Raw genomic sequence first — 23862 nt, 5'->3', positions numbered from 1 at the left:
GATTGGAATTCTATAAACCCCAGTTGGTGATTCAGATAATTGCTCTGGAAATTCTTCCAGACTCTTTGAGGAAATGGAAAATGAGTGACCGTATATAAAACAGATCTAAGAGATGTAGTATAAATGGAAAAGTCAGAATTGCAGAAGGAAACCAATAGAGAAAAAAATGATAAGATTTTTGGTGGGGAGATACTGGAGATTGAACCCAAGAGCACTTTACCCCTTAGCACATCTCCAGCCCGCCTTTTGAGCCTGTCTTGCTAAGTGGCCAAGGCTGGCCTTGAACTGGAGATCCTCCTGCTTTAGCCCCAAGTAGCTGGATTACAAGTGTGTGCCACTGTGCCTGGCTAAACTGAATTTCTTATAAGCTGATTTCTCTTGCCTCAGTGATGGCTTTTAACAAATTACAATTGTCTTAAACACTGGCCAAAGGAGGAGGCATGCAAACAGCAAAACGGCATCCAGGAGAGCTTTTATTTGTACGGAACAGTTTTAAAAATACAGAATAAAATAGCTTTATCTCTACTATTATTCACAACATCTGGTCCAAATATTACATATTTTTAAAATACTTAAACGTTTAATGAAGCCATGTTAGAAAAAACAATATGAAAATTCTTTTTTAAAAACTCCATAAAAGAATTACACATCTCAAAAAACAACCCCACCCCAAATACCCTCGGTATGCAAAATAAAAAAAACAAACAAAATCCCAGAAAGGTATATAGGCAAAGTCAGTCACAAAAACTCAAGGAAAATAGAGGCATCTCCACTGTTTTAAGAACAGTCAGAAATTTATTAATGTGTCAAACAAAGGTTGTTAGGAACAAACAGAAAAGTGTGTTTGTCTAAACTGTCAGTTGGGTGGCAATGCTGGTAAGGGTGTCCAAAGTGCCTGGAACTACATACAGCAATTCTAAGGACGCTGGATGTCAGATTGATGAAGAGGCACAGTCAACAGCAACCTGTTGAAGGGACGGGAATGTCTGCAAGGTTGCTGACGGGAGGCCAGCACTGCCGGGCTGCGGGGACCCAGGGGTGGAAGCTGAAAACTGGCGACACGGGCAGCCTTCTTGCACTACTCGGGTTCTGACTGTAGGAGGAGAGGGTGGGAGATGTCCTATTCTCTGTGTCCAAATCACAGGGGACAGAGGACAACATGCAGCATGTGAAACACCAGCTTCTTCTCTGAAGCCAAGGGTCAGTTTCCTGGAGACGGGAGTTCTGTGAACACTCAGGCATGGGCGCTGCCTGGGTGTGACTGGGTGTGCACAGCAGGCCCTCACGCCGACCCATCCCAGGCTACCCCAGGCCTGCAGCCAAGTGTACAGCCCAAACACAACCATCTGCCGATACCGTCTCTCCTCCGGCCAGATGGAATGAGGCTTTTGCCACTGCTCCTTATTCACCTTCTGTCTGGCCTGTCTGTTCTTGTGGCACTGGTATTACTGAAGATTGGACTTGCCAACTTTAAAACTAAGTTGCTGGGTATCAATATCTCAGCAGGGATGTGAATGAAAGAAATTACAACTTAGCTCATGGTCATAAAATATACATATGGGTAAATAAAGTATACACACAATACTAGAGATTCATCAATGGAGAAATTCTATCAGCACATGACATTGTCATGAAAATTATATCATTCCCTCCCTGGAAAACTGTGACTATTATCCTGGGCAGAAATGTTACTTTACTATATGGAAATACTGCGAGATTCATGCATAAACCAAGTTGTCGTTAAAGTCAGCATTCTACAGTATAAAGCAAATTTTGCATGTGAATTTGTTACCATGAAAATAGGAAACCATCGGGACCCGCGATGCTTCATTTTAGCTGGTCTGGTAAAGCCACTTCTCTTGCCTTAATCAATCCCAAGAAACTAAAAGTTAACACTGGAAAACCCTCTTAAGGAAGATTCTGAAAACAAAAGTATCCATGAATCTAAGTTTAACTCCCTAATGAGAATGAAATCACAAAGACTGGAGCCATTCCCCAGTATTTTCTGGACCTGTGGAAGGGTGTCCCATTTGTGAATCTGCCAGCATCTCCTATCTGTTAAATGCTATTTCTATCTTCCATGGCCAACACAAATGCCTTCCTTCAGGGACCCAGGCAGGTGAAAATGGTGGACAGGGATCACTGCAAAGTTAAGAGACTGAACGCCCTACAAGAACATTCACATCTAAAATACTCCGTTAACATTCTATTGGCAAAATGAAGCACAGCAGTGCACAGCCCCACAACGCAGGCCAACAAATGTGTACGAGAAGGATACCAGGCACAGAACATAGGTGACCACTGTATTCAAAAACCTCCCCTTCAGGTATGGCAGGGTTTCAAGCAGAAAAATATATCCCTCTTCCTTTCAATTATAGACTTTCATTCTGTGACACATTTGCTAGCAGGAGGACTACTTCTTAAAACGGCTTGCATACTTATGCATTCTATGTGCAAGATTTACTAGTGATGAAGGAACTCCAATCACTCAGGGCTGTGCAGAAACTACCAGACTCACTGTGGGCATCTGATCCAGCTGCTCTTTTTTTCTTCTACCACCTGTCGCCTCCCTCCTTCCTTAGAACATCAGAGCTGGCCTCAATGGAAGAAGGAGGGTGGAAACTGTCTCCCACGGCAACTGTGGGCATAGGACTTCCTTTGCCATGTGGATGCTTGCTGAGGACCTTCCCCCAGACCAACAGAGTTGAAGCATCACAATATAATCTGGCCCAATGAGGTGTTCAGAGGCCCACAACCCGAGTGGAACTCACCAGGAGGGGAGATGCCCAGTCAAGCTGAAGGGAAATGTGTGTACATTATCAATGGTTCTGATGGCTTTCCTTGGACATATGCCGCTGCGACTTACCTTAGAGAGCTAGGATTCTGAAAATATGACATATTTAGCAGTTCTCCCCATTTTTCAAAGCAGAGAAGTTGGGCGATATTGAGAAAAACAGGAATATTAGGGCAACATAGTGCAGGAGAGCCGTCCGGCTCAGGGGCTTACCAAGGTAAGAGTGATGGGAACCATTAACCAGTGTGCTTCTAAAGTAAATATGCACTGAATAAACATTTTTTTTAAATACAAAAATTAAATGCAGTTTAGAATCTAAGATCTTTACTCAATCTGCAGTAAGATTTTGGCAAAACAAGGCAGTGGCTCTGAGGTGTTCTTGAAGCCCAAAACTTCCAGAGTCAAGAGGGCTATAGTGACAACCAAAGACCTCATAATGTGGTGAAATCAAGTCAACCTGGGGGCTGAGGGCACAGAAATGCACCTTGTGGACACCAGGCCACCAAGAACCACACTGTCCTATGGGAAACAGGAACATCCACTGCCACCCAAAGCTCAGCCAGGTCAATGACCACGTGAGAGGCACAATCTCATGAACCAAGGTCACTACTTCATGTCTCAGGCTTTTCCTTTGGCTGAAAAACTTCAAACTGAATCCACAGAAGTCATTTTGTCAGAAAGAATTTAGTGTTATAAAATAGAACTCTTAACAGAGGGAGCCTGCTAGGTTCTTTTCTCATGGTCTTCTGCAACAACATAAATAAGGCAATATTTGGCTAAGGAATCTAACCTTCCCTTCTGTAAAATCAAGATCCAGTGGACAAGTACTATGACAACTCTTCAAGTCTCCTTAAGCCACGTCTGCCAAAAATGACTTGCAACAGAAGAATGAATTTATCAGGATGATGGACCATTCAATATGGCGTTTCTGTTTGTTACCTGTCCCAACTTCCCTTCTTCACAAAACAAATTCACGTGTAACTTGACCCATGTTTTCTGGGCTCTGGTCCAGTAGTCAGTTTTGATAAATAGATTAGGCATTATAACAGTATTTACACTTTCATGGTATCAAGCAATACAAAACACAACCACAACAATGGTTACTGGCCTTAACAGCCGTTACAACAAGCTTCCCTGATGGTATCCACAGCTTTACAATGCTGGTTCTTTTCTTAATGGGGATAGGGGGGTGCAGGACAAGTAGTAGGATGCAAGGGAAGAAGGTCAAATGGAAAAACACTGGATTTCGAAAATCTGCTATAGTCAATAACATTAAATAGGAATAAAACCTCGTAATTACAGACGCGCGCAACAGTAACATCCACATGACAGGAGAGCCAAGACGCCCACAGACGTATCTGACTGGTGCCCCTGTGTGGCACTCTGTACCCATCACACCAGCCAGCAGTGACAAATGCCAAATAGGGTGTCTCAGCCACTAGAAGAGGCTAGTATGAAATGTGCTGGCCACAGGGTGGCAGGGAGAAGGGACAGTTGAGAAAAAATTGACTTCAGGGTCCTTTCCCTTCCTTTCGATCCCCTGAACAGAGTTGGTTCAATATCTGTATTATTGAACAAAGACGTCAAGCACGCCCACATCTGGGTCAGTCAGGAGTATCAGGGACAAGAGAATCTCACTTGACCAGGCAGCTGTGATAATGCAAGGACACTGATGTCCCTTGGCCACAGGAGGTCTCTGAAGGTACAGGGTAAGGTCAAGTGAAGACAAAGTGGGTCCAAGTGCTTCTGAGACAAAAATCCCCGGGACCCTGGAGGCTGCCTGTAGAAAAGCCAGCAGTAGGGACTGGAGAGGACTATGGGGAAGGAACAAGGAACGGCTGCAGATTTCACACATCTGTTCCCACAGGAGAACTGGAATTTCAAGTTCAGTGACCATGGCCAGCAATGGACACTCTCAAAGGGCAAGAGGTCAAGGGCTTAAATAAGGACACAGGTGAGACACCATATTAGACACAAATCACTACCCACAACAGAAAAGCAATGTGCAACCTGTCTCAGCTCTGGGGTGCAGGATGTAAATGGAGATATACAAACATATACTTTACTTCTTGTTACTCAGTAAGGAACTACAGATACTGCCTCACTGCGGCCAGGCCACAGGGCACAGCTAGGGCTATACTGTGGCCTGTGAGTCTTCGTCTGAACTCCGGCTGTTTTCATTCTTCCCGAAGCCTTTCCACGTGTAACCTGCAAAGGTTGGGCTGATGGGTAAGTAGCTGAAGCATCTGTATTTTTTAATAATGTTCATGCCAAATGGCAAATTGTAGGATTCCATGCCATCAAGTGACTTGTTCCCTTTGCTCACACCCTTCTTCCATTTCCTGATTCCTCTTTCCTCTGGGGTACCTGTCACACACATATGCATACAACAGATAAAACAAAGGAATGCTTAGTTTAACTCTTCTATCAGGAATGAGACTCAAGATTTTATTTACACACGTGAGTGCGCGCACGCACACAAACACTGTTCTAGAGATCAAACCTGCCTGGATGACAGCAGAGAAGTTGAATGTACTCTGTTCTCCAGGTGCCCAGACTCGAAGCCCAAGAACCACCAGCCCCTCCTTATCCCTCTTGCACCACATTTAAGTGACGTCCTGATGTCTTTACATGTCCCTGACCTGCTATATGACCCACATTGTCGATGTTGATGGCTAAAGTCTGGCCCAAGGCACATTACACCTTTCCTTGGCCACAGTGTCAATACTATACGAACCTAAATTTTATACTGCTTTGCTCTATTTTAGGGTATGGTATGGAGTGGGGTATACCAGCCTTGTATTGGGCTTAAAGACTTTGCAATTTCCCCCCTTAAAACAATCCTTCTCCAAAATGCCTCAATCAAGAGACTGCTTGGGGGTTCCCTGAGTAGAACATCAGGCAGCATTACATCATTCTTCCTTGAAGGCACCATGTAGAAGCCATCTCTAGGACACTGAGAAGGCTCCAGGTGGGACCACATCCCAGCAAGTCTATTGCCTAGTTCTTCTTAAGGACCACTTACCCATGAGGGCTCCTATGCTGCAGGGACAGCTGTTTTCTTATGTCTCATCACTCACCTTGGCCTTGCAGATCTCAGCCCTTGCCTACCATCCTTCAGTAGTGGGCTGGAAGTTCGCCTTAGGAATAATTCATTTAAAGAACAGGGACCGGAGGAGAGGTACCACAGGCTGTTACCAGCAACTCAAGAGTGTATCAATGAGTCTATGAGTCCATGGAAGCCACAGTGGAGAGACCCAAAGTCAATCAACTTATTAACAAAAATAGATTCACATATCATCTCAACTGCTTTAGAAGGCAGTTTTTTGCTTTTTTAAATTTTCTGGTACCAGGGATTGAATCCAGGGGTGTGCCTTGCTAAATGCTGAGGCTGGCTTTGAACTTTTGATCCTCCTGCCTCAGTCTCCCGAGTTGTTATGATTATAGGCATGTTTCACCATGCCTAGGTAGATGACAATTCTAATAAATGATGGCTTTGATCTGTTTTACTTTTCCTGATTCTTTTTTATTTATGTTGGAAACTACGTTGTCCAGGATGGCCTCAAACTCCAAGGCTCAAGCAATTCCTCCTGCCTCAGCCTCCCAAGTAGCTTGGGACTACAGGTACATGCCACCACAACCAGCTTCTGCTTCTTGTTTTCGTTTGGCAAAAAACAAAACCCTCACACATGTAGTTAGCATGATCGATGTACACCACATACCTGGGATGGTGTTGTCCAAAATAAAGGCCACACAGCCTCCAACAAACATAGCCGTTGTAAGAAGGACATTCAACACTTGATCAATTCCTGTTATGCCTAGAAGCAGAAAGAAACCATCATGAGGTCATCACTGCAAGCCTGCCCTTGACTCAGGAATGGGCAGTGGGTGGGCACGACTCTGCCAGTCAGGTCTACGGCATATGAAAGTCTACGTTTCCCAGTTGTACATCAATAAAGTTTTGCCACTAATATTTTAAACTAATATGAATACTTCAACAATAATCCGATGATATCTCCATAAGGAAAAGTCCTAACAGTAGAGCATAGGAGATGAACGTATTAGAGTGACACTGACCCTATAACAAAATACGAAGCCACTGTAAAAGCATTGTTTATAGTTTTTTTTTTTTTTTTTGGCGGGGGGTACCAGAGATTGAACTCAGGGGCACTTAACCACTGAGCCACATCCCCAGCCTTTTTTATTATATTTAGAGACAGGGTCTCCTTGGTTGCTTAGGGTCTTGCTAATTGTCCATAGATTTTTAAAATAAAAGATAAGTGCTGTTAAGCTTTTTAAAAAGTTAAAAAATTGCATAATGAATAAGACAACAAAAATATCTGTGGTATCTATAATCATACGAGAGTTTTCAGTATTCTGGGTTATTAATTAGAGCCTGGCTGTTTTTAATAATCAGGAGCAACTGGATATGAAGACATCCTCCCATGAAATGTGACAGATCACAGCAAGGACATCCTTGTTATTAGGAAGTTCTCACACTTTCTACACTTAAAACATGATGATCTTCAACAGAAAATAAATGTTGATGAGCATGTGAACAAAGGAATTCTGTATATACATAGCTGATGGGATTGTAAAATGGTGCAGTCACCATGGAAAACAGTTCGGCAGTTCCTCAAAAAATTAAATATAGAATTACCATATGACTCAGCAATTCAACTCTTGGATATATACCCAGAAGAACTCAAAACAGGTATCCTAACAAATATAGTCTGTGCTCCTCATTTGCAATTTTTGTGTTTGTGAACTGCACTAAGACTTACCCGTAAACTCAAAATGAACACTCTTGGTGCTCGTGCCATCTCACGAGCATGCACAACAGTGGAAAATCTGAGTTCCCAACACACATATTCCTACCTGAAGTCAAACAAGGTGACCCCTACTTTTCAATTCTCCTCTAAATAAATCTCCTTTCTGTAATTTCTATAAAGCCATGTTTATCACACTTTGTGCTTTTCCTTCATGATTTTGTGATTTAAAATGATCACCGATTGTTGTGCTGAAGTGCTGTCCAGTGTTCCTCAGTACAAGAAGTCATGAGTTATAGTACTACTGGCCACATTCCCCCAGAAGAAGTGGTTCAGTGTTTGCTAATTCTGTTTGAGGCAATTTTACAGAACATAATAATCATATATGAGAAGTGTTTGTACATGTGTACCACTGGTCACAAGAGCTAAAACATGGAAACAAATGCTCATCAACGGGTGAGTGGATAAACAAATTATGGCATATACATGTTGGTCATAAAAAATGAAATATTTAAACATCTACAACACAAATGAATCTTGAAACTATTATGCTAAATGAAAGACACAATAGGTCATATATTGTACGATTCCATTTATATGAAATATACAGAATGGGTAAACCCAGAGACAGAAAAAGCAGATTGGTGGATGCCAGGAGCTGGGAGAGGAGGTTAACAGCTTAAGGAATATGGAGTTTTACTGTGGCATGATGACAAGTTTTAGAAAACTGGATAGAGGTAGCGGTTGCACATAACATTGTGGATGTATTAAATGCCATTTTAAATTGGTTAATTTTATATGGGAATTTCACCTAAAAATATACAAAGAAGGTTCTCAATTGTGAGTTTGCTAAAATATCAGTAGCAATAGTTGCTTCTTAAGATGGTTTTTCCCTTGTTCATTCTTCATGACATCAGGATATTAAAAATAGAAGTTACAAAGGTTAATTTTAAATTGAAAATAGCCACAATCCCAGTAGGAAAACATGTATCTCAAAGTCTATCAACTTGAGTTTTAAGAAATTACGTACCTTTTTTATTTTTTTGCAGTGCTGGGGATAGAACCCAAGGGTTCTCTACCACTGAGCCCCAGCCCATTTCTAAATTTTTATTTTAAGACAGGGTCTCCCTAAGTTGCCCAGCCAGGCACTGAACTTGACATCCTCCTAACCCTGTGTCCCAAGTAGCTGGCATGCACCACTATACCTGGCTAAGAAATTATAACTCTTAATACAGAACTAGTCTGAGAAATCAAAAGATTTTACAGAGAGGCATTCTCCCTTAGAGGGTCCTGGAAGAGAAACAAACCGTAGCTTCCCTGTCAGTTAGCTATACGTCGGCTTATGTGAGAGGCCCCAGGCTTCCAAAGAAATGGCCCAGAGTGAGTGAGATTCAGGAAAATGCAAACATGAAGGTTCAGCAACACTCCCGAAGCCATAAGGCCTTCTTCCCACTGGAAAAGAGCCTTGAATGCAGCCACCCACTCACCCCGAGATCTAAGGCCCGTTTTCCCTACCTGTGACTAGAGGGTTCTGTCTGAGGTAACTCGGAAGGACGAGCCCGAAGAAGATTGAGAAGCCAAGCACAAACAAGTTCCGGGAAGAATTTAAGTCAATGAACTGCAGGTTAGAAAGGCCGACGGCTGTGATCATTCCTACAGAGAAAACACCAGACACGGGTTCCATTAAGTTCACCTGCAGCATGGTGACGGGTCACTCATGGCAGTCCTTTCTCTGTCTATCAGGAACAAACCAGGAGACCAGCGCAGTGGCGGTAAGAGGAGGAGTCCTGGGGGTGGAATGAGACCACTCTGTCTCTGGTCCAAAACATCTGCATCACACTGCATTTTCCTTAGATGAAGGAGATGAAGACGGGAACTGGTTCCCTCTCTACACAAACAAGTCAATTAAATTGGGAACACGCTCAAATTATCTGGTCATGTCCCTGATTACTGTAACCAAATAGTGCACCCATTAAATCCAGAGCGCCCTTTAAAAATGATCAGTTTTAAATGGTTCATTCACAGGAACGATATTTGAACTAAATCAATTAGAAATTCTAACTAAAGTGACTATATTTAATTAATTTTTGTAGCATAATTTTCTAATTGCTGGCTCTACCTTTAATGTAAACTCAACTTAGAGAGTGATGTAGTCTTTAATTTTTTAAAAAATATATTTTTAGTTGTAGATGGGCATGATACCTTTTATTTTCTTTCCTTATTTTTATGTGGTGCCGAGGATCAAACCCAGTGCCTCACACGTGCCAGGCAAGTGCTCTACCACTGAGCCACAACCCCAGTTTGAAAGACATAATCTTTTATATTTTAAAATAGAAATAAACTTTAAATTTATTTTAAGATATAAATATATTTTAAAATACAAATTTATTGTTAGCTTCAATTTTAATAAAGGGAGTTGGCAAAAACATCATGATCTTATTAAAAATTAACAAATGTGATGAAAGGAGCCTGGGAGGGACACCCACTATTAAGGAGGTAGAATTTTACCAAAGAGAGTACAGAAGAGGGCTCCGAGAACAGGGTCCGGGAGGGATGCGAAGAGCGCGCTGAACTTGCCAATCATGCCCAGCCCAAGCATGAGTGCTGCACCATACTGGATCACTCGGCGGCTGCCAACCTGTGAACACATCAGAGGCAGACAAGAGCTTGCCAGCCATCCTCTAGCAGCATGATTTCCAGCCCAGCCTCCCAGGGCCCAAGGCAAATGTGACCGAACCCTCAGGCAGAACCTAGGTTATTTGTTAAACCTTCAGCTAGCAGTGATTGAACTCCAAACATAATTACTATAAGGACACCCCCAAGCAGAGCTTCCCATCTCCAATCCTTCCTCTATTCTTCTCCCTTCCTCCTCCGCTGAGTCTTCTCATCTTGACTGCGGGTAGGTGGCCCCAGGGATTGGGGACCAACCTTTGCTTCTCCATGCCCTGAACAGGGTCACCCTTGCTCAGGTCTTGGGTCTCCAATGCCTTCACACGTGGTCATTGGCTGGGATGACCCTCTGGGGTCTCAGATGCTACACTCTGGTTCTTTCCTGGGTTTCCTTGTACCACCTTTTACCTAGTCAACTCAGCAGAAATACAGAAGCCTCAATTCCATCTTCCCTACCTCTCTCCCTAAGTCAGACAAACCATAGTTCCAGCATTTCTGCAACTACCTCTCTTATTACCTGTGAGAGATGGTACAGTTCAGGGCCAAGAGTACAGAATTTTCTAGTCCAACAGCTATTGTGTATGCCCACTCCACCTGTGTATGACTGGGCAAGTCAGCCTCTCTGGGTCTCAGATCCTTACTCTATGCAGCTACACCCTGTGATTTTGCTTAAGGATTAAATGACATGATATGCCTGAAATAGCTGAATGGTGCCTGGTCCTTCCTTCACCCACTGTCACATAGTGATCTAACACACTGATTTGGGGATGTCAGCCCCTTGCTTAAATCCTCTGGGGCATAGGAAATAAAGCACACTTCTCAGGCTCTTCTCAACAAAGCTGCACCTGCTGGTGAGCCCCTTCTCCGCTAGTTATGTTATGAGGTTATTTTCTATTAACCCTGGCCTCTGCTTTCTAGAGGCTGTATCTTGCTGGTATCTGGCTCAAGAATCTAGTACTGGTGGCCCCTATTCTTTGTCTCCTCCCTGGAGACTACACTCTGAGGTTGTAAATTAGGTATAAGAGGTCTTGGAAACATTTGGGGGAGTGCCCACAGGGCTTTACATATGACTTACAGTGAGGTGGTTAATGAAATATAGATCAATTAAAATGAAACACAACTTCAAATTCTTCCTTTGCACTGGCCACACTTTAAGTGTTCATTAGGCATGTGTGACTAGTGGCACAGATGGTGGAAGATGGTGCTAGTCCCCAGCTCCTGACAGCTTCAAGGATCCAGAGCCAGCTAGATAAGCATCAAAGCCTAAACTTTCACTAAAAGAGTAAAAAGATGGCTCTCTGTCTGCACAGCTGACACTGGCTTCCAGTTACTTCCATCCCAATCCATCCCTTCCCTACTCCTAAAAGAGCAAGTAAGCAGTGGGAAAGACCACACAAATTGCTGTATCGAACAAAATGACTCCTGCCTGGCTCTGATTACATGATAAGGACCTTATCATCAAAATGGTGCATTTTGCAGAAAACATTTTGAGGATCTATTATGTGACCAGCACACACTAGAGGTGGATTGAAAGATGAATAAGTCACATGCTTGTGATCAAATAACTGCACTGTTCCACTGTGAGGCAGTCCAGTGGCAGGGGAAATCTGAGTTTGGGAGAATTTTTGAAGATGATCTTGAGGTCTGAGTAATAGTTCACTGTCAAACTGAGAGATTAGCCTATATGTGAATTCCCAGGAATACTACAGCCAGAGAGACAGTGTTTACTCTGTTCCTAGAAATAAAACAAGGTCTAGACAGCACCAATGAGGGCACCTACAGCTTCCCATGTACCTGCTACACTCCAGGAGGCTGAGCTAAGTGCTTTACATCAGCGACTGATTCCAACACCTTCAGAATCAAGGGTGTGGAGACCAGAGAGGTAATGAAACTTGCCTATGTTCACACTGAGATTAAGTAATGGAGCTATGGCTGGAATCCAAAGCGCCTCCCCACCATGTAGTGCTGCCCCTCTGAAGGACAGACATGGAATGCACTTAGCGAAGAGCAAGGGTAGGTAACCCCAACTCCAAATAAGATAGGTGAGCAATTCCATGTATAGAGACTGCAATAACTGAACGAAGACGGCAAATAACAGAGTTGCCAGGAAGCAGAGGCAGAGCCTACAGGGAAGATGCAGACCGTCCTTTTATATACCACAGGAGTCTGGTTCAATGGTCCGGATCAGTGCTGACCAGTAGAACTGAGTGTGGATATATCCTTCAGCTGTGCTGTCCAGTGGTAGCCACTAAGCCACTCAAGGTGTCGGGAGTCTAGACGTGGTCAGTGCGACTGGGGGAGTCAGTGTTTAATTTTGACTTCTTTAAACTTACACAGCCAGATATGGCTCCTGACTACCCCACTGCACAACACAGATCCAGACATGTAACCCTAGAACTATAGAGCAGAACTCTACTCAGAGAAATGGCTTATCCAAGGCTCCAGCTGGATGAAGGGCAGGTCATAGCACAGAACTCAAGCCTCCTTTCTTCCAGGTGGGGATCTTCCCATAGGCTGTGGGGCTTGACACACAGATATTCCTGAGCTGCAAGTCTCACCTTCCCACTCAAATAGATATGGGAAATGACCTCAACTGTACCCTTTTTCCTGGAATTGAGTCTTGAGATTCAGGGTAACACAAATCGGATTCCAGAGCTGACACTGTGACTCTGACTTGACGCAGCCTTTGCCTGGGAAAGTAGCCTGGATGTCTGGGTGCAAAGGGATTCAGGACAACATCAATTAGTTCACTGAAAAGTGCTGGCAGAGTGCCTTTTCAGAATAAGCTGGCACCATTCGAATTTTAATAAAGATAATAATTCCCTAAGTCATTGGTAATGATGTAGAACAATACTTTGCTTGCTTCCTTTAGTGACCTTGGCTAAGTTATGTAATGTGTTTTAAAAGGGTCCAGAAAGGGAGGTGGCTAGTTAAACTGTTAATTTTTCCAAGAGTCGCCCTCCATCTATAACAATTTTACCGCTGTCTTCTTATTAGAGACCAGTTACATGGTCATGGCAGCAAACACTCAGGAGAAACATGGCTTATGCCCCACCCTGTGGCCATTAGACCCTTCCCTCAGTTCCGTGGGCTCCACACCTGCTTCTCACCACGGCCAGCAATAGGACCTCAGGGAAGACCCTACAGGAAGTGCCCATTGGGCAGCCATCTCTCCCATGCCATGCATTGGAAGGAAAGCAACAGGCAGCAGATGGGGTCATCAGTACACCTGAAGCTGAACTCTGTCCCAGCCCTATCAACTTGGGGGAAAAATAACTAACAAGCCAAGCATGCACCCTGCATGTGTGCACAGCTCCCTCTCACCTGGATTTGTAATCAAGATTAGTGGAACTTGGTATATGGTTTCTTTTTATCTGATCATAGACTTACAAGGAGCTAGGGTGAAGATTTCTTTGGAAATTCACTCTTGCCCAATTTCACAGAGGTCAAACAGGTCTCGAAGGCTATTGGGCTCGCCCCCAAGTTCTCAGGTGAAGGGACCTGTGATTCACGCAGGCCATTAGGTTTGGGGAACCAGTTTTAACAGTCTCTAGTTGCACAACACTGAATGGCCAGTGGGTTGAGCTGTATTCCTCAACATCCTGGCAAACAGCCCTCTAGCCTAAGGCAACTGGAATATAAAGTTTATTTGCTAGCAATAAAGTCAAAAGGCCTGGGAGCAGGATCCTTCTTTTGGAAATGGAGTTTTGGGGTGGGTCAGTCCCAGGTTTCCTAATCTGTTGTCTAGCTAGGGTGGAGTTGGGTAGGGTGGGGAGGAGAACAAGTGGGTTGGACTGAGACTCAAGCCCTGCTTCAACTTCATGACTCACTGTGACACCAAATCAGATTTCACTTGAAAGAGGAAGATTCTGCCACTGGAGTTTGAAAATGATATTACTTCTTTAACATAAAATGCACTTATTTTTCTGTGTTGAGTGGCATTACCTCTCATTTAGAACTACTGACGCCCCTAACTGGTCCCCTGTTTCTACCCTGCCATGGTCTAACCTCTGCACTGCAGTCAAAATCAGATCAAGTTGCTCCCTAAAGTGCCCTCTTCTACCCCAGTGTCTATGGACACCAACAGGCCCTGTGTTACCTGGCCTTTGGTTACCTGTTCTTCATTTCTGTATTCTCTCCCCCATTGGACTTGGTGCTAACCTTCCACTTCCAGAAGACTGTTCTGCACGGGCCACACTCTTTCCTGGAATGTCCTTCCTCAGATTATCTGCAGGCTCCCTTCCTCCATCCTGGAGGTCCACGTTCAGGGTCATTCTTTTGGTGAGGCCTGGGTTGATCACCCTATTTAACACTTACTAACCCTTTCTCTTGGTTCCCTACCCCGTGTTCTCCCCTCTTCTCTTCCCTGGCTGACACACTGTTGTTTACTGACTTGCTATGCTGACTAATGGGTGTCTTCTCTTGCTACGATGCAAACTCCCGCATTTCTATTGACTGATGTACCCACAAGTACCTAGAATAGCAGTAAGGCACAGGTTCGTGCTCAATACATATTTGTAGACTGCATGAGAATGAATGACAGCACCCGAGAGCCTCCTACCAAAGCTGGCCTGCCTCCAAACAAACAGGCATTCCAGAAACTCATCAAAGGGAAAAGGGGAGATGTGGGAGGAAGATGATCTCAGAATCCCAAGCCCTTCTTGTTGGAACTCGCAGAGGTCAAACCAACCCGTGAAATGGATGAACGCTTAGTGGCCCCAATCATTTAATTAGAAAAATATGTGTACCTTCGTAATTCCCAAAACTCCAATGTTGGGACTAGATGAAGTAGAGCCGTTCCCAGTACCAAATATGCCATCGAGAACACAGGAGAGACCCTCCACGAAAATCCCCCTAAAATGTAAAGGAATCGGGGAAAGAGAAACATTCAATGGGGAAACACTGAAAACAGGCTTTAAATGTTTGCAATCCACACATGTGGTCCACAGATCTGCAGCTTCTGCACTTCCTGGGAGGGAGGGATTAAAATGAAGAATCCCAGGCACTACCCAAACTTGCTGAAATAGAACCCGTATTCCAACAGGATCCCTGAACTCATGGATTCTAAGAAAGCCCTTTCTTAAAAAAAAAAACAACAACAAAAAAACCACCCACATTAGACAGAGGTGTTTTGAAATCAAATGAAAACAAAGGACTTTAGCCAGACAATAAAGTCATTTCCTGTCCACTGAAGTAAAAACTTACTAATCTGATTCTTTCCTATTAAAATCCAGTTTCTTCAGGAAAAAATACTTCAAAATTTGGTAAACACTGAAATTTTTAAAAGAATCGATCCACAAGCAGGTTTCATCAAATGCAACAATTCCATTAGAGAAAGATGGAAAACCAGGAATGAAAACCCCTGGAGAGACCACACAATCCCTTTGGAGAAGCAGCAGCTGCTAGGGACCTGATCTGGACTACTCCCTTTTCTCTGCAGCCTCCGTAGGGTCAATTCCCCACCAACTTCCAGAACTGTTTGGAGGGTATAAATCCACATTTCATGAACCTCTAGATCCTGCAAATTTCACTTCTCCCTGATCTTCCTCCCTATTTCTATGAACTGTAACTGTGAATAGATCACATAGCGCCTCCTCTTAAGAGCAGCTAGAATGCATCTAACTAATAAAACTGGAATAGTTACCATCTGCTGCTAAGATTCCCAATACAGATACAAGAAAAAAGTGTTCTTGGGGTTGGGGCTATGGTTCAGTGATAGAGCACTTGCCTGGCATGTGTCAAGCACTGGGTTCGATTCTCAGCACCACATATAAATAAATAAAATAAAGTTCTATCAACAACTAAAAAAAAAATATTTTTTTAAAAAAAGTGTTCTTATGCCTCTGTCTGATTGTGGCAGCCAATCAGACAAATGGGTGGGTAGGGTATTGGGACAGAATTTTTGCAATTCAGAAATAACCTTATAAACTGTGAAGAGGCTGTTTTATTCAAAAGAGTCTAAAATTTGAATTTACATGGAAAAACTAAAAGAATAGTTGGGAAAAACAGACAACAAAAAAATCAAAGTAGACATATCAAAATAACACAAAACCAAGCAAACAATGAGGGCAATGCTTGGCATTTGTTCTGGTGAGTTACAGGTTTATGGTGGTCTCCCAGAGTGTCTGATTGTCACTGGGAGGTAGAAGGGTTACAGATGAGGAAAATGACAGAAAATGGGGGCAGTGAGTAATCCAAAGACAAACGGCCATAAGTAGATTGTCCTGCTGTCTGGCTGCCTTCATGCTGAAACTCCTGCTTTCTCCTCCACATATACCTAAACCAACAGCCTGGATGAAGAACAAGGTCTTCTCAAGGACGCACCTATTTATTGCATGGATGGGAGGCGGTGGGGCACAGGAGAGCCTGGCGCAGGCGTAGTAGTCACCAATGGACTCGATGATGCTTGCGACGACAGCACTAAGCATGCCAATGACACCAGCAGCAGACACGGTGGGCAGCCCCCACTGAACTGAGGAAGGAAGACAACCGTGAAAGATGCATGCACTTTCCTAGAGGAACAGCAAAAGTTACCAAGACCTCAGGGGACCATGCAGGATCTGCTCGGGTTTTGAATTGCATGGAAAGTGTATTTTTAAATCTTAATGATGAACATGTCAGATGCCTGGGAAAGTTACTGAGTAAGGGCCCCAGTGAAGACTGATCTCCTCTGTGGCTTTATTTTAAAAAACAAAATCACTTGGCTAGGAGGCAGATTCTTTTCTTCCTGCTTCAAAGTCATACTCAGTGTCTACTAAATTACTATTTAACACACCCGATGTGCAGGGGTAGAAATTTGTATGAGGGATTCATAGCACTGCTGTAGAGAGCATGGTATACAATAATGGAGATCTTTCCCAGAGGGTGGTATCAAATGAAAGAGCAGTAAGAATCACCAATTAAATCCATATTTAACAGTAAAATGTGCCACAAGGTATGGTCAATCCTTCTCTCCTATGCTACTGGCATTTTTTTTTTAAAGTAAACCACAAACCATATTATAAAAAATTAATTTTATTTTAGAAAGCAAAGCAAAGCCCTATAATAGTTTCATTTGGAATATCTGATTTAATTCTTCATTAAATCTTTTTTTTTCTTTGAAAGTATAGATACATTTTGACTATTAGTACCAATAGATTCCTTTGATAAGGTTGTTGGCCTTTCTTTCCTGATTCTTAGGTATAAGGCACCCAATAAGGATAAGAAATAGTGGGAAAAGAAAGATGGATAAAACTCAGTCTATCGAACGAGAATCAAATCCAGTAGCTTGGATATAGGACACTGACAAGAGGGCATAGGGTGGGGCGGGGGGTGTCCAGAACAAATTCAAATGAAGGCAAGCCAGGTACAAGTAAATGAGGAAATGCCCTTATCCAGGGAAGGAAATGAGAAGGGGTAAAAATGCAGGTGGGCCTCGAAGAATGGGGAAGGTGGGGGGCAAATTTCGGGAATGGGCTGGTGCTTGGGAGATGGGGACCTGTGAGACACATAAGAATTCCACAAGCCACCTAGAGGGGCCTGGTCTGTGTCACAGGTGACATGGGGCAGATTCAGGCTTGGGAAGATTAAAATGACACAAAGTTGTGAGGACAGAACTGCTCCCACATGGGGCTGTGCGGTCCTGCAGGAGCACAGGAGGCAGAGGCATCCAGGGTCAGAGGCACAAGGTGCAGTTCCTAGGCACAGGCTCCCCCCACCAGCAACCTGCTTAGCTGTCAACTCTCAGGGCTGGTTCCGGGGCCTTCTTTATCAAGTCTTATTTTGGGTTTTCTAAATAACCTTTTATGCTGTTACCACGTTAACTGCTATGGTACTGTGGTTCATTTTGGTGTCTTGATTTTGAGATGGTATTCTTATTTTGTTTTTACAGACTGAGCATCCCTAATCTGAAAATCCAAAATGTTCCTAATCTGATATTTTTTGAGCATCATCATGACAAAAAGTGCACTAAAAATATTATATAAAATCACCTTTTAAGCTCTGTGTATAAGGTTATAAAACATAAAAGAAACTTCATGTTTAGACTTGGGTCTCATCCCCAGTATATATTATTTGGATATGCAAATATTCCAAAATCTAAAAAATATTCAAAATCCAAATACTTGGGATGATCCTAAGCACTTTGGAAAAGGGATATTCAATCTGTACTATTTTTCAGAAAGTGCTTTTTATTTTATCAGTCTCTTTACTTTTTTAACCTCTTACCCTTTGTTCTTATTATGATTTCTAAAATCTTTTTTTTTTTTTTTTTGTACCAGGGATTAAACCCAGGGGCACTTTACCACTCAGCCACATCCCCAGCCCTTCTTATTTTCTACTATGAGACAGAATCTTGCTAAGTTACTGAAAGTCTCATTAAATTGCTGAGATGGTCTCAAACTTGCGATCTTCTTGCCTCAGCCTCCCAAGTCACTGGGATTACAGGTATATCTTAAAGCTGTTATTTCATCTCTACTTTTAACTAGAATTTTAAATTTGTTCTGTTACTTTATAGCAATTTTTTCTAAATCTTGGCATTGCTGACTTTCAGAACAGAAACCTGAATGTTAACAGTCAATCCAAGTAATTCTTAGCATACCAAAGGCCGAGAACTGCTGCTCTTGATATTTAAAAACCTGCCTTTGAATTGATCCCCATCACTGGGGAGCACATAGGATGATGTCTGTGGAGCTGTTTTTTCATCCTGGAGAGCTGGGGCAATTCACCAGCTCTCAAAGCCAGGGACTGCTCTGAAGAGGAGCCCTATGTGCACTTCACGACTGTAGTTCCAGTAAGAGGCAGCATCTCATGCACTGCTTGCGCAGTGCTCCTACTGGTGCTCACCTTGGGAGCCACCTGCATGTGCTAAGGAGGCTTCCTCCCACCTGTGCTCCTATGCCACCTCCTGACTGCCTCACCAAGTGACTTTTAATCTCACAGGTATGTTTATGAACCATGCACATTCTTTTTTTGAAATAGGATAGGTATAGATATAAGTATACATTTAAACCCCATGTGATCTGATGAGAATGTTTCTTTTAGAAAGACTAAACTTTAAAAAGTTTTTGTGAAAGTATCCAGAGCAAAGGGGACAAAAGCCAACACTGTCATCATTCAACATGCTTGAAGGAGACATCTTTGATATTCTTGGTTTTTCTTCCTTGTCATTATACAATATGAAAATAAGATAGCTTGACAGCGAAATGAATTGGCTCAACCTGACCAAGCTCAGGCTTCGAGTCAAAAAAAAAAAAAAAAAAAAAAAAAAATCCCAATGCTGTATATAGAATCTTCACAACAGAACAATGGAATGTGTTAACAACCACTGGCTCATGTGAGTCATTTTAGGGGCTGGGGTCTAGAAAATGCTACATGTGACTCCAGGTGATACCTCAGCTAGAGATCATATTCTCTGTCCCACAGTGTCACCCAACACTCAAATTATAACTTAAGATCCATCTTCCGGCCAATTGTGACTATCAACTTACCTCTGCAGCTGTGACTAAATTAAAAAGATTATGTCCACCCATTAAGCGATTATCTAAATTCCATCATGCCTGAGCAGTTTGCTCCCTAATCTCCAGGTCTCGCTCTCTGGTCTTTTCATTTTGGCAGCGCTGGTACTAAGCAGCTCCAAACTTGCCTTTCTCAGAGCTGCCCTCAAATCCTGGCTGCCAAAACTCAAGCTTGGCAAGAACCCTTGTCCAGGATTTCATCCTAGTAGAGCCCAAAGAACCAACTAGCTAATCTGAGAAAGGAGCTGTTGATCTGTGTTGATGACTGTCCTCTGGGGACAAGGCCTTCCTTTTCTGTAGTCTAATCCTCTAATGACCAGAACAGCCAGAATCTTAGGAGACACTCTGGGACAAAAGAGGCTTTTCATGTTGTAGAGCCTTCTGCCTGTTTTCCACCCCTTAAAGGAAGGCACTCATGGGCTTCTGACCCCTCTGACCACCTGGATACTTACATGGGTATGGTACCTTGAACCACGGGGCTACCAGGAGCACACCCTGCCTGGCATCTGTGCGTGCATAGAAGCCATACTTGGTGTTGTCAGGAGGGAAGACGTCTGTGACCGTGAAGATAAAGCAGAGAAGCCAGGACACGAGGATAGCCAGGATTATCTGAAGTGGTCAAGGGGAGAAGCTTTGTCAGGATAATGGAGCTCATGGCTATTGACCACACAACCTTTCCTACAGTGAAACCACCACACCTCAGAACCCACCACCATTAGTATTTTGCAGACCCACTGCCTGAATGGAACTGCACTGAGAGCACCTTTATGCAGGTAAATTCACTTTGCTTTCCAAAGTCTTGTTAGTCAAGAATGGCGATATGCTTGTGGAGGTCACACAGGGTCAAAATCTCAGTCTCAAAGACAGTGAGTGTCCTCCTCTTGACACCACTAAAAGGATGGAACTGGAACTTGCACAGCTTCTAAACTTCAAGGCCAAGATGACTGGGCTGGTCATAAGTACCCCAATGTCACCCCCAGAAATGATCACCCTCAGAAGGACCTGCTTATAATACAGACTTTCCTTCATCTAAATAACTATACATGAACTAAGGCAACACTGTCAGGATTTAAAAAAAAAAAAAAAAAAAGCCAACTACTCACAGGGAACATTTTGAAAAGCTGTAACTTGTATGCAGTCCACCCTTTCTTGGATTTGTAAATCGGGAGAGGAAATTTAACATTCCTGGCATATTGAGAAAATAGTAATACAAGGAAAATTGTCCTAAGGAAAGAAAGAAAATAAATGAGGTTAAGGTTGCTATATCCTTAAAAAAGCCTAAAAAATTAACTATGTGTTCAACTCATTTAACCAGAGAGTTGTTAGCCCTCTTTGCTACAATTTGGAAATCATATCTATCACCTGGGGGAAGATGTCACAGCTCACTTACCTAGCATTTTTTGATATAGAAATGAAAATGCAATATTAAAGCTTTGGTTAAATTTTCCCAGAAAGAGTATGAAAACACAAAGAATATACACATTAAGGGGAAAACTCACCGTGTACCAGGGAAAAATGCCAGAAACTACATATTGAACAATATATTTACAACTAGGAATTAACTAAAAAGCAAACTGAGAAAATACCATGAGCATGTGCACATACACGCTACCAGGTGAGAAGGATGTGATCCAAAATGCTCAAGGGGACTGACTTTGGAAAATATGATATGTGACTACTTTTTCCTACTTTCATGCATTTTCTGATTTATACACAACAAGTATAAATTACTTTTAAAAAGCAAAAAGTGAAACTTCAATATTTAAGAAAATACATTAGGTAGAATCAGTGATAATATTCTGAGGTTTGTGTGTGCAGGACATTACATTAAGGCTTTTCTATGCCTATCTCAGCTTTCTGGAGTGATTTCCAGATCCTCTTTTTATAAAAACACAACGCCAGTGTTCCAAGATCACACAGTGAGGTTTGCAGGGTGTAGGACCAGGATGGCAGCAGAAGTCCTTTATCCCTAAGCCTCACATTCCTGACCCAGCTTTGCTGAGTGCTACACAGAAGGCAGGGATAGGTAGCGACCTCCCTACAACAGGAAGCTGACACTTCTTCAACCATCTGGTGTCCCCATGTGGCTGGCAAGTATGGGACCACGTCTCATGCTCTTGGGTAGATATCATCACCAAAATAATATAGGCAAGCAATGATGTGCCTAATCACCCAAGAAGGTGCCTAATCCTTCATTTGGACTCACTCTTTCACTTACAACCTGAGGTAGAGTTGGCAGGAATCATGGGTTCTCAAAGCTAAGCTTAATTATTCCTGGGCACTGCTCCAATTGGCAAGATGGAATTATTAGCTCCACTGACAGCTAGTCAAGCACAGCTCCCTTGTCACATTCCTATTGAGATGCAGACCAAAGCTTGGCTGGAGAACAGGTGTGTGTTCCACAGGCCTCCTCACCTATCTAGACACTTGGGTGAACTGGTGAGCCCTCAGAAGTGTCTGACAACACCAGCTCAGGTGGAAACATGGTGCCCAAGTTATTTCAATTCCTCTGGGACAGTGAAGTCTAACAAAAAACCAATATAGCAATGAGAGATGTTAAAACTGACATTATTTTAAGTTTAGACCTATGTAAAATTTTCATTTTTTTAAAGAAAAGCTACTTATTTGTTTCAAAGTAATTAATACTATGAAATCCAAAAACGCCCCAAGTTTGGTGCTATTATTGTTTCAGATGACACCCACTTGTGTTAAAGTGCTCACTTTTCAAGCACATTTAGGAGGGGATGGGGGACACAGACAATCCCGGAAAGACACCCAGATCCCAGGCTCCACCATGTGTCAACTCAAATTAAATTAAAAAAAAAAAATTTTAGTTGTAGATGGATACAATATCTTTATTTAATTTATTTATTTAAATGTAGTGCTGAGGATCAAACCTAGGGCCTCTTACATGCTAGGCAAGTGCTCTACTAATGAGCTACAACTGCAGCCCCGCAACCCAAATTAAGTGAGTAGATCAGGCAGATACACACACTTGTTTTCTTAGACATACTTGTTTCCTTCCTACTACAAAAGCCATCTACTTTTATATTGTTTTTATCCTCAAATGCATGGGGTAGGAAGCAGGCATCTGCTTGACAGGGAGAACAGAGGCTCAGAGTGGGGGCATGCTATGCTCACAAAGAAAAAGGACAAAGGTCTCAGCCAAAGTCCTCAGGCTGTGGTACACCTACTGCCCTGGGTACTTTACATGTTACCTTTACATTTCACCTTACATTTACATGTTGCCTTTTATTTATCTTTCTTTTACTTTAATATAAGGCAAGTGACGCACTGTAAACTATAGAGGATATTTAAAGGCAGATAATCAAAAGCAAAGAGATAAAATTCTGAAGCTCACTCATTATCCATTAGGTGATTAAAAAAAAAAAAAAAAAAACATGTAACACTCCCATCGATCCAAAAGGGATTTTATTCTCTGGATATTCATGGGAGGCTAGACACCGGGATCAAAAAAGATAGGTGACCATTGGTTGCCACCATCTTTGGAGCACAAGGAGGTCATTATCTAACCCAACCTGGGAACATTCTTTACAAGCTGCTTCCTAACCAGTTTTTAGCACTTACTAATGCCAAGAACACCTTTACACCTCAAAATATGGTGTAAACTATCAGTGCCTGAATGGCTGTTTAGCTTAGTATTCCATTTAATGGGCATCTTATTCAGTAATTTCTGTATATAGGACAACAGAAGCAATGTGAACAATGATGTAAGCCACCAAAGAGACCAAGAATGTCCATTTGCTACTCACTGCAACATGGGGTCTTATCATACTTTTAAATCCTTACCAATTTCAACAACTTAAAAAATATCACTGATTTTAATATTCTTTATGCATAAGGATACATATTTCAGCATTGTTTACAACAGCAAATGGCTTAAGCAGCATGCATGACTATCAGTTGGGGAATGGCTACATAAATTACAGCCATTCAACTTAATTAGTGTACTTTTAGAATGAATCTGACCCATCTAAAAACACTGTCTCGGAAAGGTGAGCCCCCAAAGAACAAACTACAAAATAATCTGATGTCAACACTATACATGTGCATGTTTATATTGATCTGCATGAAAACAAAAAAATATGGAAGAATAAACATGAATTACAAGTTA

At 42.5% G+C, this 23862-nt stretch overlaps 1 protein-coding gene across 3 annotated transcripts in view; it reads right to left on the bottom strand.

Annotated features, from left to right (window-relative positions):
* Positions 1 to 453: 453 nt before the first annotated feature.
* Positions 454 to 23862, bottom strand: part of Slc23a2 (solute carrier family 23 member 2) — a 113904-nt gene continuing 90495 nt past the window's right edge. For 2 of the 3 annotated variants that reach the window (XM_076851567.2, XM_076851568.2), the window contains 8 exons: positions 20831 to 20951; positions 20180 to 20336; positions 16558 to 16705; positions 14982 to 15087; positions 10072 to 10201; positions 9079 to 9216; positions 6517 to 6612; positions 454 to 5161 (listed from right to left, as the gene is read on the bottom strand). In XM_076851567.2, the coding sequence (XP_076707682.1) occupies positions 4929 to 5161; positions 6517 to 6612; positions 9079 to 9216; positions 10072 to 10201; positions 14982 to 15087; positions 16558 to 16705; positions 20180 to 20336; positions 20831 to 20951 (1129 nt within the window). In that variant the 3' untranslated portion in view covers positions 454 to 4928. Of the gene's footprint in view, positions 5162 to 6516; positions 6613 to 9078; positions 9217 to 10071; positions 10202 to 14981; positions 15088 to 16557; positions 16706 to 20179; positions 20337 to 20830; positions 20952 to 23862 lie in introns of those variants that run through there. The other variant, XM_076851569.2, reaches the window with a different exon arrangement.

Source organism: Callospermophilus lateralis, chromosome 3 (genome assembly GCF_048772815.1).
Source record: "Callospermophilus lateralis isolate mCalLat2 chromosome 3, mCalLat2.hap1, whole genome shotgun sequence".
Lineage (NCBI taxonomy): Eukaryota > Metazoa > Chordata > Mammalia > Rodentia > Sciuridae > Callospermophilus > Callospermophilus lateralis.
The sequence above is the reverse complement of the archived record's forward strand: the minus strand, read 5'-3'. Positions and strand labels throughout refer to the sequence as shown.